At 42.3% G+C, this 26,797-nt stretch overlaps 1 protein-coding gene and 1 long non-coding RNA gene across 5 annotated transcripts in view; both read left to right on the top strand.

Moving 5' to 3' along the window:
* Positions 1-26,797, top strand: part of DUSP22 (dual specificity phosphatase 22) — a 176,611-nt gene that overhangs the window by 97,578 nt on the left and 52,236 nt on the right. For 2 of the 4 annotated variants that reach the window (XM_039521403.1, XM_039521404.1), the window contains exon 3: positions 26,644-26,677. In XM_039521403.1, coding sequence (XP_039377337.1) covers positions 26,644-26,677 — 34 coding nt within the window. Of the gene's footprint in view, positions 1-18,881; positions 19,217-21,202; positions 21,304-26,643; positions 26,678-26,797 lie in introns of those variants that run through there. The other 2 variants (XM_039521407.1, XM_039521408.1) reach the window with 2 other exon arrangements.
* LOC120396478 lies at positions 7,744-12,774 on the top strand. The gene is made up of 2 exons (XR_005593165.1): positions 7,744-7,848; positions 11,256-12,774. It is a non-coding gene; the product is annotated as an uncharacterized LOC120396478 (long non-coding RNA).

Raw genomic sequence — 26,797 nt, 5'->3', positions numbered from 1 at the left:
CAAAAGTACGGCAGGGCAAGAGCAACTGGCGCTGCAAGCAGAAATGTGGAGCACTGTGGCCAATGATGAGCTGCTGCTGAGCTTAAAAGCAGGCCGGCTGGCTCTTCAGTCAATTGGGTGGGCTGGCTCCAACCACAACCCAGCCGAGCTCATTCATCGGCCTGGAGGCTAGCCTGGTTAGTTTTCAGGCCCAGCTGAAGGTGCTCAATCCTGGCACATCCTAACTGGCTAAAGAAATAGCCACACAACAGTTTTTTCAGTCATCCACCAACACACCTGCCCCAACTAGAAGTAATACAGTATGTAGCCCTTACTCTTTTCTATGTCCTGCATATTGAAATGTAAGGCATTCCCATTTCTGTCTGCTAAGGGGCACAGTTGTCAGGGCACTCAGCATGGAGCTCTTACGGAGTGAGCTGCATGCTCTGTCTTCTGTCCTGGGAATTCTGTATTTGCTCTGCCTGCCTGCTGGCTTCCTCAGTCTAAAATAAGTCGTCCAGACTGAAAGGACGTGATTTACTCTTTGTGCATGGAAAATAGAATAGCCCTGGTTCTCATTTGTGCTGAGGCCTTTTACAATGCTTTGCCAGTGTGAAAGAGACTTCAAATGGACGTACATTACATTTGTATCCACGTTGTGGATGCTTCATGTTGCCAGAGTTGTATAAAGGGGTATTACTGTGAATGAGAATGAGGCCCAAAATATATGATATGGTGGTGGTGTTAGTTGCTTAAGAGTAATATGGATACCTTTATACTCTCCAAATATTACTAGTCTTCTACATGAACATTTCACACTGTGTGAAAAAAAAAAATTCTTTTTTTTTTAAATGTGTGATTCTCCTGAGTATCAGGCCGTGTCTACACTACAGCTGCTACAGCTACTTTGATGGAAGCGTTTTTCTCTCACTGTAGTTATTCCACCTCCCCAAGAGGAGGTAGCTAGGCTGACGGAAGAATTCTTCTGTCGACTTAACCACATCTACACTAGGATCTCAGGGCATGAAATTTTTCACAGCCCTGAGCAAGGTAATCTAATTTTTAAGTGTAGACTGCATCTCAAAGAAAGTTACTAGTACTGCTAGCTGTGCACTATATAATTCTATTAGTACTATTAATAATTATTTGTATTAACAGAGCACTTAGGAGCCCCAGTCAAGGGTCCTGGACCCCACTGTGCTTGGTGCTGTACATTTATAGAGCAAAAAGGCAGATCATGCCTGACGGACCTTACGATGGTAGTATAAGGCAAGAGACAACAAATGAATACAGACAGATGGGGAAGCACAAGGAAACACTGAGACAATATTGGTCAGCATGATAGGCCGTGATTTCAGCATACAGGAAGCCTAATCCTTGTCAAGTTTTTATAGGAATTATGGCAAAGGAGAGTTTTAAGGAAGGATTTGAAGGAGGCTCATGCATTAGTTTTGCAGATATTTATGAGGGGCTCCTCCCAAGTGTGAGGGGCAGCCTCGGAGGAAACAAAGATGCTTGTCTGAAAATTTAACGAGTGGGAGATAGAAGCTGGAGTCACGGACTGATCAGAGCTGAGGGTTGACATTTCAATAGTGAATGAGAGATTACAAGTAGGTGGGGGGCGGGAGGGGACAGGCAGTGAAGGACCTTGAAAGTGAAGACAAGTGGCTTATTTTTCATGTGACCAAGAAGGGAGAGCCAGCAGAATTCAAAGGAGGGGTGACCTGGGCAAAGCAACAGGCTAGGAAATGATCTTTGCAGCAGCATTCTAAATAGATATGAATCAGGGCAAGATTGCATTGGTCAAGGACAGAAATAAGGATGTTGCCGTAATTGAATCGTGAGATGCTGAGAGCCGGGATGAGCATTTTAGCTGTGTGGATGATAGGAAAAGCCAGAGATGTTCTACTGAAAGAAACTGCAAGATCTAGATGCAGCTTGGGTGTGAGGACCTAGAGAGAAATCTGAGCCAAAGATAATGCCCAGGTTGTGCACCTTAGTGACAGGCAGGGTGGTGGTGTTGTCCATGGTGATTGAGAAAAAGAAGGTAGCAGGGAAGGTTTGGGGGGAATAATTAAGATCTGTTTTTTAGCCATGTTGAGCTTAAACTGATGGTTAGACATCTATAAGGAGACATCAGAGGGATGGGCTAGAACTGAGTAGGAACCAGATGGATTTTCCCATGAAACAGACTATTATATTGATTTTTTTTTCCATTCTGAAATGGAACAAAACCAAAAAACAAACACATACAAACTGAAAATTTCCCACAAAACAAACTTCCACAAAAATACTAGGTTTGGGTCAATTTTAATGTCTTGTTTAGATAAAATTGAAGCATTCCATTTTGATTTCAACCTTCAACAATGTGGTTTATATAAAAACAATTAATTTTGTTTCAAAAATAAACAATCAAAATGCTTTGTTCTGAAAATGTTGTCGGGAACATTTTAACATTTTCAAAAATGCTTCACTTCAGGGTGGTGGGTTCTAAATGAAACGTCATTTAAAGAGACCCATTTTTCTGAATGTTCTGATTTTAAAATTGGCATTTTCCATCAAAAACCCAGTTTCAACCAAAAAATTCCAACCAGCTTTAAGACAGGTGAAATTGTAGTTTGGACAGAAGGAGACAGATAGATCTGACAGTCATCAGCATGGAGATGGTAGCTGAATTTGTGTTTGTGGATGAGAGTAGCCAAAGGTAAGGTGTAGAGGGAGAAGGGAAGGGGACAAAGGACAGAGCCCAGAGCCCTGTGGAACCCCCACAGAAAGCTGAAGGAAGACTGAAGAATATCCTTCGAAGGACATGCTGAAGGAGCAATTAAAGAGGTAAGAGGAGAGGACAGAGTTACAGAAGCCAAGGGAGGGCGAGATTTCAAGAAGACCACGGCCAACTGTGTCAAGTGGATGGGTTAGAGGAGGAAAGTGGATGAGAAATTCTTGTGTCTGTGAAAGGGGACGAGGAGAGAGTTCTAGGAGGGGAAAGGGGAAGAAAAGGCAAGCTGAGGGGAAGGTCATTGTATTTTATCAATTTTATCTTGGGAGAAATTGGCAAGATCTATTATTATTTATCATTCATTATGAGGCAGTGCCTAGAAGCCTCAGCCAGGCTGAGTCAGGATTGAGCACTTCCAGATGAGCCTGAGGACTAACCAAGCCAGCCTCCAGGCTGATTAATGAGCTCAGCTGGGTTTAGGGTGACCAGATGTCCCGATATTAGGGGCTTTGTCTTACATGGACAACTATCCCTCTGCCCCTGAAAAAAAACGTGTCCTGATTTTTTCACACTTGCTATCTGGTCACCCTAGCAGGGTTGTGGTAGGATTGGCTGAAGGCAGTCAAAGAGGCCTGATTTTCAGCTCAGTAGCAGCAGCTGGTTGCCTGCTGCTCAACATTTCTGCTTTGCCCTGTCTTGTTCCTGTCCTTCTCCAGTCCCATGTTCCTTCCTGGTTCCTGCTCCAGCACCTGACTCCAGCTCTGGTTCCTGGCTCAGGGTCAAACTGCTTCTACAGTTCCTGACACTGGCTCTGACTCTTGGCTCTGCTTCCTGACCCCAGCTCTGGTTTCTGATTTCCAACTTCAGCTCCGACTCTTGGTTCCCAGCTCCGCTTCCTGGCCCCCTGAGCCCAGTTCTAACCATTGAGCTGGACCGCTGGCCACCACCCAGGCAGGTTGAAGCCCCATTGTACTAGGCACTGTATAAAGTAAATGGCACTCTCTGCCCCCAAAGAACTTACAGCCTAAAGTTGAGCTAGTTTTGTATTTGGAGTTGTGTGTGCAGCCACTTCATCTTTTGATATGTTCGCATTCTGTCAGATTATTCATTTCCATAGGTACCGCTCCTCAAAATGCACCAAAATTAATGAAAACAATATTTTGGTAGAAAATGGACTTGAACCTGCTCCACTGATGTCCAAGGCGAAAGCTCATTTCAGACCCTACCTCCCAACATCTTATCTTCTTTACGTGCCATTGAGTGAAGAATGAGTTCAGGTGAGAATGAGTTGTGTATCAGTTTCAGCTTAAAATTTCATTTCACTTCTATAATGTCATGTTTTGGTGATTAAAGCTTAATGGTTTCACGCAAGAAATATCATTAAAATAGTCCGACATGTGTAGTTTGCTTTCTCTCCACCTTTCATTTTCAGTCAGCATACCAAGGAGTCCAATGACATCACAACATGGAAAAGAAACTACCCTGTTACATAAAAAGCACTTCTGCAGACTAATTGGAATGAACACTCCTCTTACACAGAAATATTGAAAGGCATCTTTCATTTTATCTTGTTAATACAAAATCAGGAAGTTGCTCTTGCTATGCATGTAATTCCCTTCAGTCTGGACCATTGAGGTCCTGATCTTACACTCGTTATTTAGGTACAGCTATCATTAAAGTAAGTGAGAGCTTTGCCTGAATAGGGACTGTATCATCCAACTCTATAGAACTAATATTAGGATTGAAAAGTAAATGGAGGGATCAGATTTATAAAACTAAATTTGGAGGCACTTGAAATGTTGCAAGTGGACATGACCCAAAACAATATATTTCAAGTTGAATATGGAAATCACACAAAAATCAGCAAAATCTTTCATAGTGGACCAGAGGGTGAGAAAAGGTTTGGGAAGTTCCACCAAAACCATTTTTTCTGAGGTTTGGTTAAACCCAAACTTGAATTTCCCCCACCCACTCATTTAACACCTGATATTCAAAAGTATTCACAGAAGAAAGTATAAGGAAGACTTTAGTTTCAGCTGCATTTCTTATCCTTACTTGCAGGATCAAAAGTGAATCACAAAAGCTAATCTCAGTCGTCTCTCAGGAACTGGGAATCTCATCTGGAGGCTGCAATGTAACAGGAAATGCATATCACACAAGACCACATTGAATATCTTTTTAAAAGGTCAGTGAGTAAAGACTGTTGGAACATTTTTTAAATTGCACACACACAACTTGCATTCATTTATGTTATTTTTAAAAAAATGGATGAGCTGCAAAATTCTGCTTTCAATTACTCCACGGTAACTATCATACTCAGAGAAATTATTCAAGCGGCATCAGGGGAGAAAAGCACTATAGTTTTAGTTTGTTTGTATTTTATTGTTATTATTTGTATTACAATGATGCAATCTTCTACCATCAGCAACAGAGTTGAAATAGACCAGCCTGAAGGGAATTAAACACAAAGCAAGAGCAGCTTCCTTATTGCCTTTATAATATTTCTGTGCAAGAGGATCTCTCATTCCAGTTAGTCTGCTGAAGTGCTTTTTATTTAACAGGATAGTTTCTTTTCCATGTTGTGACGTCACTGGGCTCCATGTTGTGCTGACTGAAAGTGAGAGGAGGGGCATGTCTGCAGTACAGCCTTAATTCACCCTACGTTAGGCCAATTTACTGCAGATGATGTCCATACGACCCTCCTTCTGTTGGTGGTGCATGTCCTCAGCAGGAGTGCTTCCACCGACCCGACTGAAAGAGAGCCAATTTGGGGGCTGACAGGCTCTCAACTCTGCACTGCTCCCAGCCCGGAGCCCAGCTGCCCCCTAGTGCTCTTGGCTCCCCACTCTCAGCTGGGAGCACGGAGGCAGCTGCCTGGGCTTCTCGCCTCTCCACTCCCAGCTGGGGAGGGAAGGGGCCAGCCGCCTGGGCTTCTCAGTTCCCTGAGCAGGGAGCCTCCAGGCAGCAGCCCAGCTGGGAGTGGAGAGCCGGGGACAAGACAGCCAACAGCAAATGTAAGTAATGAAGTGTCTACACAGACACTTTGTCGCCCTAACTACATCAACATAAGCACTATGCCTCTTGTGGAGGTGGTGTTATGATGTCAGGGTAGTAGGGCACTTACATTGGCACCAGAAGGTTGTAGTGTAGACACTGATATAATTAGGTCAATGTAAGCTGCCTTATGTCGATCTAACTGAGATGATGCCTAGAGGTGCAAACCAAGAGTGAGGCCCCATTGTTCTTTACAAACACATACTAAAAGCCACTCCCGGATCCAAAGATTTTACAATCTACACAGACAGACAAAGGGAGGAGGAAATGAAGTAGTAGCATTCCCATTTTATAGATGGGAAACTGAGGCCCAGAGTGATTACATGACTTCCCCCAGGTCACAGAGTCTATGCAAAGGTGTGAATTAAACCCAGATCTCCTGAATCCCAGATCCAGTGGCTTAACCACAAGACCATCCTTCTCTCATTAAAAAAAAAATATACGAAAATACAGATTGATAGAAAAAGTACTAACATCAAGGGAGCCATCTTCATTTGTAGCCTACCTAGATTAAAGATATTTTTTTAAATTTAATATTTTCAACTAACTTGAAGTGTCAGTTGTTTTAGCAAGATGTAAAAGAATATGTAGTAAATATTATACCTTTTTACAATGGAAAGTAGAGAATTAATGATAGTATAGAACAGGGGTTCTCAAACTGGGAGTCAGGACCCCTCAGGGGGTCAGGACCCCTCAGGGGGTCACATGGAGGGGGTCGTGAGCTGTCAGCCTCCACCCTGAGCCCTGCTTCACCTCCAGCATTTCTAATGGTGTTAAGTATATAAAAAAGTGTTTTTAATTTACAAAGGGGGGTCGCACTCAGAGACTTTCTATGTGAAACGGGTCACCAGTACAAAAGTTTGAGAATGACTGGTATAGAATATCAAAGGCTGCAGAAAGATCGCAGAGAGTAAAGATGCATAAGTAGCAGAGATGGTCCCAAATAAAAACCTTGTATCTTTGGATCTCAAACTTGGATGAGAGTTTTAGCTCTATAGACGGAGAGGAAAGGAACGATGGGTCTTAGAGATGATGTATAAGAATTAGACATGGCCTGGATATGTAAGTCTAGAGAGATAAATAAGTGAAAGATGACACCTAGATTATGAGTCTGAGTGGAAGATAATGGTGACATCCATGGTACGTGAGATAGTGGGGAAGACAGGAGGGGGAAAGATGAAGAGCTTAGTTTTAGTTGTGTTGACCTTAAGTTGTTGGCTGGACAACCAGAAAGACCAGCCACAATTTTAGTTTGGATGGAAGGAGAAAGGTCCAGAGTAGAGTCAGATCTGTGAGTGGTCAATGTAGACATGATATCTGAAGCTGTTGTCAAACAAGATCACACAGTTATAAGTAAGGTTGCGATTCTGTCACGGAGGTCACGGATTCTCTGACTTTCCGCGACCTCTGTGACTTCCGCAACTGCAGTGGCTGGTGTGGCTGACCCCAGGGCCGCCCTGCCAGCCGCATCGGCCATTGCTGGTGTGACCCTGAGGCCAGCCACACTGGCTATTGCTTGGGTGGCCATGGGCAGCTGGCCCCAGGGGGTGCCCGAGCATTGGTGGCCCTGGAGGCCATCAGGAGAGTGGTCCCAGGGGGCCTTGGAGCAGCGGCTGCTGGGTGCAGTCAGTCCCCACCGCTGGAGCAGGGGGCCCCCAAAGTAGTGGGCTCTAGGAGCAGAAAGCATGATGATTCCTCAAACAAAATCTCTGAAGGAATGATTAGAGATGTAGGAGGAAAACCAGGTGAAAGTGGGGTGTCAAAAGCTGAGGAAGGACAAGATTTCAAGAAGAATATAGCCAGTATTATCATTCAGCCAACATGTAGAGGAGAAGCTTGTGCAGACCTTGAAATTTGGCATAGCAAATTTGGAGACTTTGAAAAAGAAGTACTTGTGCATTCTAGAAACAGGGAAAACAAATTAGCCCTATTTAGGTTTTGTTTATTTAAATAGCTACTTCTAGTTTAATGTGGCTCTCTCATAGATATCACCCATTCCTATGGCTGAACTGCCCCTTTCTCTTACATGGATTCCTGACTCTGCACATGTGAAATGTTTGGGATCAGATCCACATCGGGATGACTGAAACTTGCTGGTAAATTTCAGAAGCACAATTAAAAATGAGGATTGTTTTTAAGAGTGAAACTTAGACGTTTCTAACTTAGCCCTGAGTATATTTTGATAGATGCTCTCCTCAGCATTCTGTTTTGTGGATGGTCTTAGGTTTAAAAAATATAGGACAGAATTTTCAGACGTGCTCAGCATTGGCCTTCAACAACTTCTCCTATTGAAGTTAACGGTAAAATGCCAAGTGACTTTATTACAAGCAGAATTAGGCCAATACAGTGTGGTTTTGAAAATCCCACTCAGAGATGATTAATGACACTGCACAGAATATTAGCTGAGATGGAAAAATGTCTAAAATTAATATATTCTAAGATTAGGGGTTACATTTTACAGTCTAGAAATGTGTTTTCAGGGTAGGGGCCAGACCAGCTCAACTTTTTTACATGCATACCACTCCTGCAATGACTCCTATACAACAGGGTAGCAGCACTCAGCCGAAAAGCCACCACATCATTAAACGAAATTTTGAAAAGCTGCAAACGATTGAAACAATATTCAGAATACCAACAACCGTATGTAACAAGTTTATTGCCAAGTAACACCTGAAATATTCATTAAACTGCTAATAATGGTTACAATATGAGCACTTTGACCTAGGGAGAGATCTGGCATTCCAGGTCGGCCATCATTTTCCAGAAGTCTGATTCTGTTGACTTTGCTGACACCCATATGTCTGTCTCCATTTGTGTTTTTATTTGAAGTAACAATTTTCTCTCTTGCCAACCATCAAATTAATGACATGATAGGTCATCACCTGATGCTTCACTCCATCCCGAGAAAAGACTTGTATGCATGCCTAAGTAGAACCACAAGCTGGTTAAAGTGTGGCTCTACTCTGTAAAGCCACCATGGAAGAACAGCACCTTCTTACTCTACAGCAGCAGTCCTGCATGTGGTTAGAGTTGGCTGCTCACTTTGGTGCCCAAAGTACGTTTTTTTCCTGCTTTTTACTCCCGTGAGTCCTCCGGAGCCATATACAGCTAAGGGAAAATGAACTGGATTCCATTCCATCTGGTGCATCAGCAGCAGAGCTGTTGGCTAAATTCCTGTCCATTTTACATGCTCAAACTCATTGAAGACAATGAGACTATATAGGCATCAGACTGAATCTGAATCCTTCTTGTACTGTCAGACATCACTTTAGGGCACAAACACGCCTATTTACCATGCTGTTTCCTGGAATGGCTACCTTGATCTGTTTCTAGCATTTAATTTTTTATTTTTAACATGGATAGTTTGTTGGCGTATTGCCCTCCCTCAACCTGGAGGCCCAGTGGACTGTTTCTTGTCTGGACCCTACCCTTTGACCCGTCTGGCTTGTGTGGCCCTACCCAGAGTTAAAGCTCTTGCTAGCATACCTCTCAGAGTCCTTGGAACACACAATCCTTCCCACCACATCAAGGTGCCCAGGGAAGGCTAGGCATCAGCAGAAGGCATAATTTGGTTTGCAGACACTTTATTACAGATTAGGATGTGCGAGAAGGAAAGATTCTATCTTGATTCTTAAACCCCTGGCTGACTTTATATCACTGGCAGTTATAAAAACCATCGTCTTTGGAAGCTGAACACATTTATTATGCAAACCACTGCGAGATGGCAAACATGATATTTCACTGCCACTGCTATTGAATCATTTTTCAGAATAGAGCTGCACTTTAAATGCTGAATCTTATCTAATCTCTAAAATCTAACACTGCCCTAGGGGACCACACAATGGAGTAGGTGTTAATGTATGAAAAGATATTTATTTTGGGTCAAGGGGGTGCATGTGAGATATACCTGGAATTAATTCTCAAGGCCTAACCCTCCTGAATATAACCATGCTGTCTGAAAGGAAAGCATTGGTGAGTAGAATTGGAAAATGTGGATAAAAACAAAGTTTTCATGGAAAAATTTCAGTTTTTTGTCAGGAAGACCAGATACATTAGTTTTACCGTGAGGTAAATGCACTGTTAACCCCTGGAGGAGGTATAGGGCTCTTTGCCTCACTGTGGTGCCTGGTCTTTATTACCTTAGGATAGCTCATGCATATTAGTTACCCTGAGTTAAAAAATGCACCTTTTTTAATGCTGAAGACAGGGCCCCTGTTAGCAAATGGATGATTCAATATACGCTGAGGTATTCCACGATATGCAATTTCATAAAATGAAACAGAATTCCTAACTTTTACACAGAAAAATTTCCCAAACTGTCAGAGTCCAAACTTTGACTTCATTGGAAGAGAGTGCATGCACCTACAGACAGAATTTGATTCAGAGACAGCTATTTGTGCTGCTGTCAGGTCTCATCCTGCTTCAGAGAGATGACTTGTCATATTGCTCAGGTTGAAGTAGGTCAGTAGACAGTGGTTTTGTGAACTGGTACTTTTCAAGCTCTCTGTTTAAAATCTTGACACTTACTTTGGTACCTAAATAGGAGCTGGGTTCTTTTGAAAATCTGTCCTCTTGTAGCTGTCACTGGAGTGGAATACCCTGTATATAACTTGAAATTGGGCTCACTATATATGGGTTTCTGTATTTCTGGTAAACTGGCAGTGGGAAGGCAAGAGTGTTTTTTAAAGGCTGTTGCTTGTCTTCCGCATACACAAAAATAATGTTCTAAAAAAAATAAGAGCTTTGAACATTTATGACCTTGGATATTGACTCCTAATCTACAGAGCATTGGACTGGCATGAAAATGTAACATCCCTTGTATTAAAAAGAAAGGACTGTAATATTCTACAGTTGTAATCCAAAACATTGCAGTAACACTACTATAAGCTGCAGTGTTTTGGAACATAACTGTAGAATACGGTCGTACATTTAGTACATTTTTTTTAAATATAAGAGATGACACTTTAAAAGCACTGATGCAACTTTTCAGTTCTTGTTTAAACGCACTCTTGTCTCTCAATTTTGAAGCACTATCACTCAGCTCTGGTTTTGCTTCCTTACATCAACTTGCTTTCAGCTGAGCTTTTGTTTTTCAAAGTCTGAGAAACACACCTGTTTAAACAATGATGAAAATATGAAGGAACTTTTGAAAATGGCTCAGTATCTATTATTTCATAACTGAAACTAAGTCAGGTTTGTTTTGTATTTTAGCATGATACTGCAAGCCACACAGGAAACCTACCTTCATTTCTATAGTGACTTATTCTAGAATATTTGGTCAGATATTATCAACTATATTAAATAGTAAAATTACTCAGTGCTGGCACCACTCCTAAATATAAATCCATTTATATGTATTATAGCTATTCAGATATTAGATTAAGATGAGTTTCATTTTCTGCCAGACAGTGACAAATAAAGTAACCATCAAAGCAGGTAAAATAATAATAAGAAAAAACGATATTGTGACATTTCCTCACATGTCTGCTTTCTTTATTTACAGAAAGGTTAGGTCAAGTGATTCTTTTGCTACAATTGTTCTTCTTGGGCCCCATCCTGTTCCTACTGAAATCACACAAAACAAAACTTGCTAAACGTAACAGGGCCAGATCCTCAACAGGGCCAAATCCATGTAGCCCTGTTGCCTTCAGTGGAGCTACACTGATTCATACCAGTTGGGAATCTGGCCCAAGAGTTTGCACTTTCGTCTCAGGGAAAGGCTTAGGAGCATTTTAAGAGTGATACTATGCTGTGTCTTTTCTGGTGCACCACACAGCTCAGCTGGACTATCAAAACACAAATTCAGTCAAGACATTCCAAGAAGTTCAGTTTCAGTCAAGTTTCCAAGAAGGGGGGAAGTTGTACTTGCTGGTCTAACTTATTTTAGCTGTTTCCCAGTTCACCATTTGGCTATACTGAATGGAAGTAGACCACATCTGACTGACTGTAACTTTCCCTTAGTCGTACAAACCTGGTAGATTGCATCAGCATTTCTAAAATCTAAACAAATAAGCAGAGACAGAGAAAAGGACAACCAGATATATTTACAGTATGAAAACAGAATGATCTGACCCGCTTAGAGCTCTCTCCTCTTCAGAGCCCACCATGCAGAGTATTTTCACATGCTAATATGCAGTGAGATGAAGAAAGCCAAGCAATTGAAAGGAACGTGCGGTGAGACTGTCTCCTGTGTCTTGCTACCCAGCAGTTTGCAGTGTCTTCAAGAAAAACATCTATGGTGCATACCTGGTGAAAACAATGTGCTAACGTCATGGACCTAGTCACAGCTTCTTTTAAGATCTGATTCAAGGACTCCTATTGGATTCAATGAACTTCAGATCATGCGCCTGATGGTTCTGTGCTGATGGGACGCCTGCTACTCGCCAAGCTTCAAAGTAATTTTTTAAATGGTAATTTCAGAAATTGAGCTCTTCCCACTCCAAAAGGTTCTTGCACAGGTGTAAACTGAGAGCAGAAAATGGCCTATTATAACAGTATTTTTCCTCTAGAGTCCTTGTATACAATGAACACCAACAGAAACAAATAAATGTTTAGCTTATGAGCAGGAGTGAATTTTGGTATTTCACTCCCACTCAACAATGGGTTATTTATAGTAACTAATCATATACACACACCTTGCAATATGCTTTTTTAATGTTATCTCCATTGAAAATGTTTAATATTTTGCAAAACCTAGAGTTCCAGAATCCAGTATTTGATTATATTTGAAGATTCTTAATTGATAGAAAATGTGTTACTATTTTTGTAACACTTTGATATCTAATTATGAAAGATAAATCGAATTGTTGACAGGACCAGATACTTTCTTACATATACAGCAAACGTGAAGGTGGCAGACAGATCAGGTAAGAGGATAAAGTAAAGTCAAGGCAGTACAAGTCATTGGTTAGAGTTCACTGCTCTAACAGCAATGATCTATTTTTAACATATTCCCTCCACTTGTGCCCACCCCCGCCAAAAACGGCATTTTAAAAATGGAATAAAATCAGAATTGTTACGGCCTTTTATTTTTAAGTACTGTTTTTCCACATATTTTAACCAAGTAATTTACAATAGTCAAATAAACCAAGTAGCTGCAACCCATCAGCCATTCCTGTTGAGTTTTCAGATAGATGTTTTTTTAATTGCTTTAGGTACATGTAAACACAGGTTGCTGAATTATAGCTTTACAGATATGAGAGTGCAGTTATTTGATGCCTGGTTGCTATGGCAGCTAACCTACATCTAGATTATCTTGTACATTTCTCCAGAAAGCTTTACAAGTCTGAGCTATTTTTTAACTTTACATTTCTCGGACAGAATTTTGATAGACTGCTTGGTTTGTTCCTCCTGTCTGAATTGTCCATTACTTTTTTGGCCAGGTCCTTGACCTCTTGTAAGCCTCCTTTGTGCCATTTCTGTCTTACATCCTCAGTTGTGGATTCACTCCATACATCCTGGAATGTCCCCCCATGCCACCCATTGGTGGAGAGGATTGGAGGGGGTGGATCAGGGGTGGGGTTAGGGAAGGATTGTGATCCAGCTATTCTGGCCAGCAGGTGCAGCCCTAAGCCAGTTCACTATAAAATTTAAAGGTCAGAATTTGCTCTCATCAGTTACATGGGGATATGAATAAGAGCAACTCAGTTGATTTTAGTGGAGTTGCTCTAGATTTACGCCAGCATAAATGAGAGCAAAATTTGCCCCTAAGGCCTTGAATTAATAAAATTGTGTCTGAATTCTGCTCAGTGGAAACCATCATTATAATAAACAATAATGCTTACCACTCATATTCAAAGTGCAATGTCTTCTGCAATGTATTAGTAACATAGTATGGGCTAGTATAGTTTTATGTAGCTATCTATATATTACAGTTATCCAGCAGGAATCCCAGAATTCGGTGGGACTGCCCTGGATCAAGCTCTCTCTCCTTTACTGACCACTCCCTCAATCCAATCACTACCAAACCCCTTGTTGTTTATTAATTTGGCTTTAAGCTCAATTTATTTCCTGCAAAACTTTTTGATGTCATAGAATCAGTATTTTCCAGTGGAAAACTGTTTCACTGGAAACTTTTTTTTTTCTCTCTCTAAATCTTCTTCCTTGCCAGCCCTGCAAAATTAGCCATGAATCCCTTTCATGGAAGCCAGTGCCACTCTTAATCAGTGTCTGGGAGTTAAAGGAAGAATGAGGTTGCCTTCTGCCTGTTGTGGAGTGTAAGCACAGCAATACATTGTATTTACCGAGGGATCAGAAGATAGCAGGCATGGGTTATTTATTTATTTTTCTTTTAAGGGTGTCAAACTCAACCTGCAGTTAAAGCAGAGGACTAGATTTTTTTTTAAAAAAAGATCAGTTCTGCCATCAGTTTGGCTCTGACTTTTACCCAGACAATTGCCTCAAAGACAGTTGCAGCAATCAGGGAACTTTGCATCACTGAACTCTGGTATGCAATGTCAAAAAGTGGCTATTACTCTGCATGTGCTTCATAGGATTGTTGTGGTTATATGCTATGCTAAAATAATGCCACTTCTCAGGAATGCTGAAAGCTATCAGACCCAGCAAGTGCTTTTATACCCCGCTAGAGTGTGCGTTTATTCAATGTGATCACCTCAGTATAGATTGCTCTTGACAATCAAGCTTGTAGTTGATCACAGACTGAATACAATATGATGATGCTGCAAAAAAAGGCCAATGTTATTCTGAGATGTATTAACAAGAGTGTTGTATGTCAGACGTGAGAGATAATTGTTCCTTTTTACTCCACACTGGTGATGCCTTGGGGAGAACTGTGTCTAATTCTGGATGCCACACTTTAATAAAGATGTGTACACATTGGAGAATCCGGAGGAGAGCAACAAAAATGATCTGAAGTTTAGAAAACATGACTATGAGGAAAGGTTGAAAGTACTGGGCTTGTTTAGTTTAGAGAAAAGAAGGCAGAGGAGAGACATAGTTGAAGACAGTTATGTACAAGGTTGTCATAAAGAGGACAGTAATTAATTGTTCTTTGTGTCCACTGGGGTAGGACAAGAAGTAATTGGCTTAGTTTGCCCAAAGGGAGATCCAGGTTAGATATTAGTAAAAGCTACCTAACTACAAGGATAAGTTAAGCACCGGAACAGGTTATTTAAGGAGACTGTGGAATTCCTCTCAATGTAGGATTTTAAGAATAGGTTAGACAAACCCCTGCCAGGGAGTGTGTAGGTGTAATTAATCCTGCCTTAGCCACGGGGGATGGACTAGATGACCTCTTGAGGTCCCTTCCAGCCCTATATTTCTATGATTTATTTTGGCTTTAAAGGCTTGAAAACAATGCATATATTGAACACGATGGATCAGGTCCTCAGCAGGTGTAAATCAGTGTATGCTCCATTCACTTTAACTAATCTTATTTGCTGAGGACCTGGACATGTGTGCAATATACAATAGTTTATTATACAACAACAAAATAAGAAAATAAGTACCAAGAATAACCGGGTAGTGCAAGAGATAATGGCATAGAGAGTACACTTATAAAGTTTGTGGGTGATACCAAGCTGGGAGGGGATTAGAAATCAAAAGGATCTTGAAAATGGGAGAAATGGTCTGAAATAAATAGGATGAAATTCAGTAAAGACAAATCCAAAGTACTAGATTTAAGAAGGAATAACCAATTACATAAATACAAAATGGGAAATGGCTGCGTAGGAAAAGGATCTGGGGGTATAGTGGAAGGGGTGGCTCTAGCTTTTTTGCTGCCCCAAGCACGGCAGGCAGGCTGCCTTCGGCGGTGTGCCTGCGGGAGGTCCACCGGTCCTGTGGCTTTGGCGTACCCGCTGCTGAATTGCCGCCAAATCCGTGGGTCCAGCGGACCTCCCGCAGGCAAGCCACCGAAGGAAGCCTGACTGCCGCCCTCACAGCGACCAGCAGGCCGCCCCACTGCGGCTTGCTGCCCCAGGCATGCACTTGGAGCACTGGTGCCTGGAGCCGCTGCTGTATAGTGGATCACAAACTAAATATTTGTCAACAATGTAATACTGTTGTAAAAAAAGTGAACAGCATTAGCAAGAGTGTTGTAAGCAAGACACGAGAAGTAATTCTTCCTCTCTACTTAGCACTGATAAGGCTTCAACTGGAGTACTCTGTGATGGCCAGTTCTGGGCACCTCACTTCAGGAAAGATGTGAACAAATTGGAGAAAGTCCAAAGGAGAGCAACAAAAATGTTTAAAGGTCTAGAAAACATGTCTGATGGAGAAAAATTGAAAAAACTGGGTGTGTTTAGTCTGGAGAGGAGAAGATGGAGGAGGGACATAAGTCTTCAAGTATGTAAAAGGTTGTTATAAAGAGGGTGATAAATTGTTTTTTCTTATCCACTGAGGACAGGAAAAGAAGTAATAGGCTTAAACTGCAGCAAGGGAGATTTAGGTTAGACATTAGGAATAACTTTCTAACTGTATCAGTAGTTAAGCACTGGAACAAATTACCTAGGGAGGTTTTGGAATCTCCATCACTGGCGATTTTTAAGAACCAGTTAGACAAATATGTGTCAGGGATGGTACAGAATGCAGGGAGCTGTAATAGATGACCTACTGAAATATTTTCCAGTTCTACATTTCTATATTATACTCTGGGGGGAATTCTGCACCAAAAAAATTAAAAATTCTGTGCAGGATATTTTAAAATTCTGCATATTTTATTCGTCAAAATAGCACAATATAATCAGGCCAGTTTCAATTATTTTGATAATTTATTTCAAAATACCTGTCAGCAAGTATGTCTAACAATATAGACAAGGAAAAAGATTCAGAAAATGTTTTTTTGGCAAATAGATTCCTTATTAGGCATATTAATGCCAAACTTGATGTATCTTTGTTGACAGCTATCTTCTGTTTCAGTGAAACTAAATGTTTCATTTAAACAAAATCGTTATACAAAAGTATGTTATACAAAAGTATTGTAACGACCTGGCCTAAAAGGAGGCTACCATCCTTAAGGACTGTTTTGTGTCTGTCAAGCCTTGTCCAAGTTCAAACTTCTGTGTGTATTGTAAGGTTTTTGGGTCATGCCACTGTAATGGGAGGGGGGTTGGTGAGTTGTGGTAGTTTAATTGTAGGATAGCCAGGGGTTAGCATGGGGAAGGGAGACTGAGGGTAAATTGCGTGTGTATGTGGGTTGGGTTGTGTATGTGGATTGCCAGCCAACACTCATTCATCTCTGGAGGTGGTATGCAAGCCCTCAGGCTGGAGCAGAGGGGGATGGGGTCAACTGGCAGGGAATACATAAGGTTTTTACTTTGAGCCTTGCTCATGTGTGTGCAAAGACATTACGTGTATATGTAACTAATACATTTGAAATGCAAAACCAGAAAAAACACATTTTGGTGGAAATCACAAATTCTGCATGAAAATATAAAATTCTGCAGGGAACATTAATTCTGTGCAAATTCTCCATTGTGCAGTGGTGCAGAATTCCAGGAGAAGTAATGTTATGGCAAATGGCAATTAATTTCTTCTGAGCCTACATTTCAGAAAAATACTGTAATAAAATACATTTGGGGGAGCATTGCCAATGAAATATTCAAGACTGTTTCTATTCTCCATTGGTTGAGTAGCTCTTTGGTATTATTTAGGCACAAGGGTGGGGAAGAGTGAGGCACTAAGTACTGCACACAGACCAATTTATGCTCTTCTCCTTCAACAGAACTGCTGTCACCAGAAAATGACACAAGGAATAACACCGTAGGGCATTTAGACAGCTAGGGCCTTGGCCTGACTATATTAAAGCAGTGATTCTCAAACTTTCCAAACAACTGTGCCAGTTTATCAGACTAAGGGCTTAATTCTGTTACACATTGAAGTCAATGGAACTTCTGGTTTTGACTTCAACAGGAGCAGGATCAAACTTTAAGACCTTGGCTATACCAGCCATTGCCTCCATTTAATTCTCATCTGCCATTTACCGTAACTGTGCACATATTAAACAACTAGGGAGCTTGTTGTTAGCACTTCAGGATCCATGCTTTCAGGCAGAATCGGTGGGCGCACAGTTTACAGAGGCTATTCAAAAATGGTGTGAAACGAAGTCGGAAGCCTGTGGAATGATGGGAGGGAAAGAACTGCATCTTGGGATGGAGAGCACACCCCCAGGATGCACTGCGATCTGTTCTCAGAGCTCCTAGCGGCAAGGGGTGGTGAGCTGCACAGAGGGATAGCTACCCACAATGCAATGCTCTATCGATGCAAGAGCACCAACCGTGGACACGCTCCACCAACACAAGGATCGTTGTGTGGGTGTGCACAATGGATGTAATTAAAGCGGTTTATGATTGTTGATGTAACTTAAGTCAACTTAACTTTGGAGTGTAGATCTGTCCTAAGGCCTGGTCTACACGACAAAAATAGGTCAACCTCACAGCACAGCTCAGGGCTGTGAACAATTTCACACCCTGTGTGACAGACACCTAAGCAGCCCCAAGCTTCCATCAACCTAGGCAGCACCTCTCTGAGATGTGGATTTACTACCGCCACGGAAGAACTCCTTCTGTGGCGGTAGTGTCTATATTACAGCCCTACTGGGAATACAGGCAGATCCTGGAAAAGCTGGGATGGGGGCGGAGGGGTCACAGGGGCTTTACAGAGACCCTAGTCCTTGCAAACCACTGTACACATCAGCATAAAGCTCAGTCAGCAGCGATTTCCTGGCATAAGGCCCTGAATAGAAGGTTGTTTTTTTTTCTCCTGTTTTTCTTTTTTAAACCCAAGCCTGATTTGCATAAACAGCAAGAAATAGGTTTGATTATTTCAGTGTGGCAACTTGTGTTATTTTGGCCCTGGCTGCTGAGAAACCAAACAACCTCCCGCCTCATCCCACACACGCGAAGCACCAGCCACCGCCGCTTACTCACCCTTCCAGGAATGAGAGTGGGCAGGACGCAGCCTAGTCTGGCTCCGCGTGTGCTACAGGCGGAGGAGGGCTGGGGTCGCTTTGCACGGCGGGACCTGTAGTTTTCTCAGGCGGGTCTCGGCGGGGGGAGCCGGCAGCGGCGGAACTACAAGCCCCAGAGCAGCCCGCAGGCGGGCGGGGCAGGGGAGCTCCCTAGGCGTTGGGGCTCTAATCACACGTGAGGGGGCGAGCCCTGCAAACAGAAGGGCGAGAGCCGGTTCCTGGCAATGAAGCCCCGGTGACTGGTTCAGCTGTTCTCCCGTGCAGCGAGGGCTAGGGGCAGCTAAGCGGAAAACCTCCTCTGATCACAAGGCATCTAGGAGAAAAGCCTAGGCACGCTGGGGGCAGAGATGATCCTGAGCGCTCCAGCTAAGAACTGGCAGTAACCCCCTTACCCCATACACACTCTCATCACAGGGCAAACACTTCCCCGTGCACATTGACCTGCAGCGTGCAAGCAAGCGTAGCCTGCAGCCCAGCCTTCTCCCGTGGTACTAAAGTTCAGTCCGCTTAGAGCCATGGGGAATGGGATGAACAAGGTAATGCTGCTGCTTATTGTTATTCGTTGTGTGCATGTGCGTCGGGGTGTGCAGGGCTCCTCAGGATCGAAAAGCTACTGTAAAGATAAATCCACCGCCGCCCCATAGCCTGCCCTCCCCCTCCCTGCTTTGTGTTGCAGTAAACATCCTTATACAATGAGGGGTAAACGAACCGTTGCTACAGGAGTTTATGGACAGCTGAGGTCAAATGTGGTTTTTCTGCCTAACTTTAATTTTGGTTTTTGGGGAAGGGAAGGAGATGATGGCTGAAATTCCCCCTGAGGGCGCGTTTCCTGGTTAGCAATCTGCAGCTGCCATGCATGCACGATGATTTGGTTTCAGCTGGTACTAAGTAGGTCTTTCTTCCTTCCTCACCGTGCAAAATACATTTGCTGTAGACTAGTTTAGCAACGTGGGAGAGCTAGATAATTCTACTCCCGATCCCTGAGCCCTCACGCGCCTTTATAAACCTGCTGCCCACATGACTAGTATTCAGGGCGTATATGTGTATTTCTCGGTTGTCGTTTCCTTGTTGTTTGTGTGTTTCTCGGTTTTGCACGAGAAGACGGAAATGTCTCAGGCAGCCAGAGTCCTTACAGCTACCTAGATGTTCAAGGAGTATTCTGGGCACCCTCTTTAAAACCATCCATCACGCAGAGGAGGGGTAGGAAGATCAAGATGCCAGACTTGTTGGAAGCTGCTGGAGGAAAATAAATGGCGTTCTTTATGTTTCGAAATCTCCTAGGCATCTAACAGTTCCACAGTTATCTTTCCCCCCCCACCCCCACCCCCGAGTCAGTCTCAGGATATGTTGTATTATTCCATATGCCTTGAAGAAGCCAAGTCAAAAACCTGTTTCGTGATTGTTGTGGTTCTTGGCTCGTTTGCTGTATTATTTGTTTTCTTAAGTGGTTTTTTGGGTGTTACCTATAAGAAATAGTTATAGAAATTCAAATATCAGGATGTTCCTAGCTGATACTATTCAGCATAGAAGAATCTGGATGTCTCTTTCTTTTCTCTTCCAGCATCAGCTCTTTTTGTGTTCAGACATTTGTTTAATGCAAGTTAATTAGATTTTCAAACTAACATATGGAGGCTGATTGTTCACTGATTACTATATATTTTGCTTCACATTTACTATTGGGGGTGTCAAGGATCCCACTTTTGATGCATCTCTGTCTAGCACTTGAGGGCCATGTGATTAATAGACTGAACATGAGGCTGGGAGCCAGGATTTCCTGGCTCTGACACTGACTTGCTGTGAGGCCTTGGGCAAGTCACTTAGGACCTGATCCTGGGCCCATTGATGTTAATGGATGCAGGATCAGATCTTTAACCCCTCCACATTTGTTTTCCCATCTGCAAAATGGGAATAAATAACACATACCTGCCTTATCTGTGACTTTGGGGAAGTGTGGTCAATTGAAAATCAATTATGGATCTCCCTCTGCTTTATTTGGGCTACTTAGGACATAACCTTCTAATTACTTTGCTTTTACAGATGGTGGGTGGTCAGCACTTCTTGAAAAGCAGGTCCATTTTAATGCATCTCAGATTGGGTACCCAAAAATTGAGGTGCCCAAAATCCGGAGTCATTTTTGAAGATTTTGGGTGCTGGTTTTATTTTTAGAATCGTTAGAATGTGGCACCAAGCATATTGCCTTTTCTGTCTGTCTTGTGAGCCAGCAGTAGCACAAGGGATTAAGAGAGGCTTGGAATCATCAAAGCTGATTGTTGGATGCATGTGGCCCCCTGAGTCATCAATGCCTCTCAGTACCAGTGACATTAGTTGGTAATTTGAGTGCTTCTTGCAGTGTAGCCATATATGATGGAGACTGCAGAGGGACATGACTTGAGCAGCTCATCAGATGGTGGATTATTTCAATTAGGATAATCTCTTTGTACTGAAGCCAAGAGAGGATTAATTGTTGCCCCTAATGGCTCAGGAATTGAAAAACTCCAGAGACTGCTACAGCTGCTGTTGGTTCTTGAGCCCTTGTCACTGTTGTGTGTTCTAGTCATGAGTGCAGTGGGGTTCCTATGTTTTTTGTTTAATTAGAAATGTGGTATACATGTATTTCATAGTAGTAAGTGCACCTGATTTTATATGGGTTTTGGGGCTTATAGAAAGGCTTGCAGAGGACTGGGGCACTTTTTGTCTGTTACACCTTGTGCTACCCATTTTAGCAAAAAATAGCTGTGCTTGTTGTTCTCAAGCCCGGCACCTAGTCATCCACTGGATTCTTCCAAAGTAAATTGAAAGCATTTGTTCATAGTATTATTCCCATGCAACACAACTATGGGAAAATGGCTGGCTAGCAAGCCCTCTCTGACTGCAAATTCACCACTTAACTGCAATTAATTTTCAGTGCCTTCTGTCTTTAACCTCTTCAGTTGAGGGCTAAAATCCTGCAGATTTTTTTCTTCACTTAGCCTATCTTCTGTCACAGTAGTTTCTAGAGATCTTTCCTACTCCAGTCAGAAATGGTTCCAGTGATGGGTTTTCCACCACTTCTGTGGGAAGACTATTCTGCAGTCCAACTGATCTGATTACTAGAGTTTTTCTTAATAGACTACATTTTCCTTTTCTTAATCTAGCTCCTCATGCTGTATCTCTGACATTGGTTTTAGTTCAAGGTTCATGTTGATTTCTGTGTTTCAAAATCCTGCAGGACCTTAGAAACCCCCTCTTCTTCATTTTGAAGTTTGGCAGCTGAGATCAGGTGGGAGATAAGGCTCAAACAGATATCTTTTAGATTCATCTTTGAGCAAGGTATTCTTAATGAAAGGCATTCTCAGTGAAGAGCCTTCCACTGGGATTCATTCCTTTTTTGTCTGATACAGTTAATTGATCTTTAGGGTATGTTGCAACATCTTTTTATTCACTCAGGCTTTCTTGAAGGGATGATGTAAGTCTCAGTATTTCATGGGGGGCAGGTTCTTTTAGTGGCATTGTTAAAATGGCAACTGGGATTTATTAGCGTAGATGTATTTCATTGTTATAATTCATGTGCTTAATGATCTTGTAATAAGTGCCCTATATAAATTGATTTACATTTCTTATAAATTATCCTTTTTATTAAATGCAATCTAGATGGTTACAGCTGATGTAAATAGTTCCATGGAAATCAATAGACCTATGTCAATTTACATCCATCGACCTATGTGACTTTCCTGTGAGGCTTAGTGAAATAGGCTACTCCTCTTGTTCTTGCCCTGCATGACATTATCTTCTCATAATCTCTGCACAAAACCCATTAAACTGCAGTGAATTTCCATGGATTGCTTAAGAGATATTAGTCAAAACAACTTTATGCAGTAAGTTATGTTAATATAGTCTGAGAGTATGTGTCTATTTAGAAAATAATGGGGCATTCAGACATCCACTTAAAAGATTTATGTATCTGAAGAATTACTAGGAGGTTGATAAGTATCAGTAGCTCTCTCTTGAAGGGCTCTGCCATCACAATATTTATTCTTTTGACTTTCCCATTAATGCAATTAAGAACCGATGACTGACGTAGATGTTCTTGGTGATTGGTGGCAAAGTAGAGATCTTGTCCATGGTTGTATTTACTAAATAGCATTTGCTTCATATTGTGTTTCAGCTCATATGAAGAGTTCTTGTTTTATTCACAAAGCAGTGGTTGAAAAGTTCATGATATAGCCACCTTTCTCTCCCCCCCCACATTCTCACTCTTCTCTCACACACAAACACCCATCCATCACTCTTATGTGGTTCTAATCCTCCCTTCTCCATAGTCTGAAATTGCAGCTGCTGAAGTCAGTGTGAGATGAGAGAGCTGAAAGTTCCCAACCATAGCATAGTGCTGAAACATTAGTAAGCACTATAGGAAGAGTCACTATTTTCCAGGTAGCTTTCCCCTTTGGTAAGGTTTCATTCTTGTAGAATGACTCCTGAGGCAGCCTCTTCCTTGCAAGTCATTTTAATTTCCTTTATTGGTTTCATAATGCACAAATACACACTTCTGGGTTTTTTTTCCACCTTCAATGAGGACATCATATTTAAAGAGCATCTTCCTTTTTATTCCTCCTCGAGTCTGTCCCTCTACCCAGTCTTGGCATTTTCTCTTTACCACTAGGGTTAGAAAACATAATGACTAGAATATAAACTCTAATCCTCTTTTGGGAATATACGCTTGGTATATAAATGCTGCAGTACAGTCTAAAATATTATAGCAAAGCACAGTGTTACTGTGATATTTGAGTATCAGAGGGGTAACCGTGTTAGTCTGGATCTGTAAAAGCGGCAGAGTCCTGTGGCACCTTATAGACTAACAGACGTATTGGAGCATGAGCTTTCATAGGTGAATACCCACTTCGTCGGATGCATGTGATATTTGAGTTCATCGCTACACATACAGAATATTGCGTTTGTATTTGGAACTTTAAGCTCACACTGAGGTATTTGGTTGGGTTGGGTTGTTGAATTTTGTGCCATTGTGATTTGTTTGGGAGCATACTATGCCAGCAGTTGCTGGCCCTTCACTCGTGCCACAGGTACAATACTCCTGAGAGAAGCTGCTAATGTGCTGTCTCCCCACCCTCACTCTCAAACAGAGGCAATGGCCCACATCTGTTTAACTAGGAGAGACTCAAGCTGAGTCAGAGACACAACCGCATCTTCAATTTTTTTTAAAGAGTACCATGAGTGGGGTTTGGGTTTTTTTCCCAAGCATGTTTGAGAGAGAGTGAAAAGTTTCAGGGCTGGGTCCCCAAAGTGGTCCATACTAAGGGTATGGCTACACTTGCGAGTTGCAGCGCTGGTGGAGGCTTTCCAGCGCTGCAATTAGTAAGTGTCCACACCTGCAGGGCACATCCAGCGCTGCAACTCCCTGGCTGCAGCGCTGGCCGTACACCTGGCTCAGCATGGGGAATAAAGATTGCAGTGCTGGTCATCAAGTGTGGCCACACACCAGTGCTGTTATTGGCCTCCAGGGTATTAGCAGATATCCCAGAATGCTTTTATAAATTACTCTCTTTGTTTTGTTATGCAGCCTCTCTGTGTTTTGTTGTGAACTCGTAGCTCCGTTGATCCCGGAGCTGCTTATCTACAAACACAGCTCCTGTTTGCTGTGATCAATCTGTGAACAATTAAATGAGATAATGAGGCAGGCAGGGAGTGAGTGTTTGCTTGACAGAAACGGGGCAGAGGGGAGAGAGGGAGTCTGTTGGATGCAAGCTGTTTGCAGTTAAGAGTTAAGGGTAAGGGATCGGGAACATGTTCTGATTTTTCAAGGCAGGAAGGTAACACACAGTGTTGGCTCCAAAAATTCTCTCTCTCTCTCTCGCCCGCTCCCTGTCACACTACGCCCCACCCCCCCCACCCCTCTTTTGAAAAGCATGTTGCTGCCACTTGAACGCTGGGTTAGCTGCCCATAATGCATCATTCCCAACAGCGCTGCAAATGTGGCCACACACCAGCGCTGGTAGCTGTGAGTGTGGCCACATACCAGTGCTGGCCCTGCACAGCTGGACGACCAGCGCTGCAACTACCAGCGCTGCAGATTTGTAAGTGTAGCCACACCCTAAGGAGACCAAATTACATGCACTCTTAAACAGGGCTTTGGAGCGGAGCCTGGAGCTGGAGTGCAGAGCAGCTCCAGAGCAGTGGAGCTGCAGGTTTTTGCTTGGAGCTGGAGCGAAGCTGGAGCACAGCTCCAAAGCCCTGCTCTTGAAGTAATGACTTTCTAGATGGGTCAGACTCTTCCCTATTTGTAAAGGATGTTAATTAGTAAAACTCAAAAAGAGATAAATCGTGAACGCATTTGCTGTGTTAAACTTGCAGGTCTCTGTTTGCATAGGTTTTTGTCAAACATTGTCAGCTTTGGTTCATGTGATTTTGCAACCCTTGACTTTTGCTTTAAGTTTCACATTCCTTCAGATCTCAGTATGGCAAAAGCAAAAATAAAAACGAAATGGATGAGTGTCGTTCAGCTCTGTACATGGTTAAGGGAATTGCAAAGGTTCTTTGGGTCCCGGCAACATGGCCTTCTAGAGCTGTTGACTGGATTGAACGCTAGGGTTAGATAAGATGTGACCTGATGTGGAGAGGAAATATCAGTTAAAGATGTAGGGGAGGGAGGTTCATGCAAAATAATGTTGGCCTGAAAGTGTGGCTCTTTTGTTTTCTGGCCTGATTAACGCTTACTAGGCCATTGTCAAAGATTGTTTTTTGTTTGTGGAACCAGTATGCTAAAGCATGCTGGAAACTAATTTACAGTCCCATATGCTGTGCTCTTACACTCCGTGACACAAATCATGTCACCTTTTCTACAAGATGGTTGTTGTGAAGAAAGGGCTCAAATGCCAATCCCTGGCGGAAGTGTTTCATACCTTTTAGGACTTCCGGATTGCTGGACTGAGCAAAATGGGTGGAATTTTTCCTTTAAATAGCAGCGCTAGAGAGATTGTTGATGCAGTTGTGATGACATTAGGGTGTTGCTAAGGCATTAGGAAGTCGGTGTTGACATGTCATTGGTGGTGGTATGCTTTGCATGTGTGTTAAGGAAAATGGATCATGTATTTTAGCTTCTTCAGAGGAATTAGATGTTGGTCATAGATGTCCAGGTGTCTGTCATGCAGTGGGAGAGAACAAAGGTTTTACTTTTGAGTTGTGGTGTGTTCCTTTCTTTCATATATGCTCTTTTGTGTTTTGGCTTCAGTTCAGAGGAGGTTTATGAAAGGGTGGGAATGGGTAACATCACAATGTTAACCACATGTACTCAGACTGCACAGAGCTGGCCCTGAAGCAGACCTTGAAACTCCCAAGTTAAAGAAAGTAATGTAACTGAGAACAGCAAGAGTTTATGGGAGCACTGTTGAGGCGCACATAGTTCAGAGGAGGGAAGTGTGGAAGTGCAATTGAGTGACTTAAATATAAGAAATCACTGCAAACAGCACTTATGAACAGAGTGAGAATCAATGAAAGAGTACCCTACTGCAATGTAGGGTGACAGTGGTCTGACTTGCCTTCTTCCGCTTCAAGAACTACAAGATCTGTTGGATTTTATTTTTCAGTCCCTTCTCTGACTTGTTCTGTGTCCTTAGCCAAGTCACTTAACCTTTTTTGTGTTTGTTTCCTCATTGATTCAATAAGGATAATACATTACAACAAGGGTTTTACAAGGCCTATTCTTGAGATCCTTGGGTAGAAGATGGTGTATAACCGTCACATATTACCATCGAAATGTTTCCAACATAACTAGGGGTTGAAGTTCAGCATGCCTGAAGCATTATAGAATGGGAAAGTTGCAAGGAGAAATATATAATGCTGCCAGCACCTTTAGATTCTATTAGACAATAGTCTGCAACAGAAATATGTTCCATCCTGTATGCAAATCGAACATTGTAGAACTGTGCTACCACAAGACCTCTATATCTGATACTATATTTCTTTCTCACAGATTCTGCCTGGCTTGTTCCTTGGCAACTTTAAAGGTAAGATTAGTTTAATGGTTACAATTTAGGATTACTTAAGTCTGAAAAAGTGTTGGGCCATACGTAGCCCTACGGTATTTGCTAAAATCTGTGCAAGTTCTTTATCTCCATTTTGCTTAA

Source organism: Mauremys reevesii, linkage group 2 (assembly GCF_016161935.1).
Source record: "Mauremys reevesii isolate NIE-2019 linkage group 2, ASM1616193v1, whole genome shotgun sequence".
Taxonomy (NCBI): Eukaryota; Metazoa; Chordata; order Testudines; family Geoemydidae; genus Mauremys; species Mauremys reevesii.
This window is presented reverse-complemented; position numbering and strand designations above follow the sequence as displayed.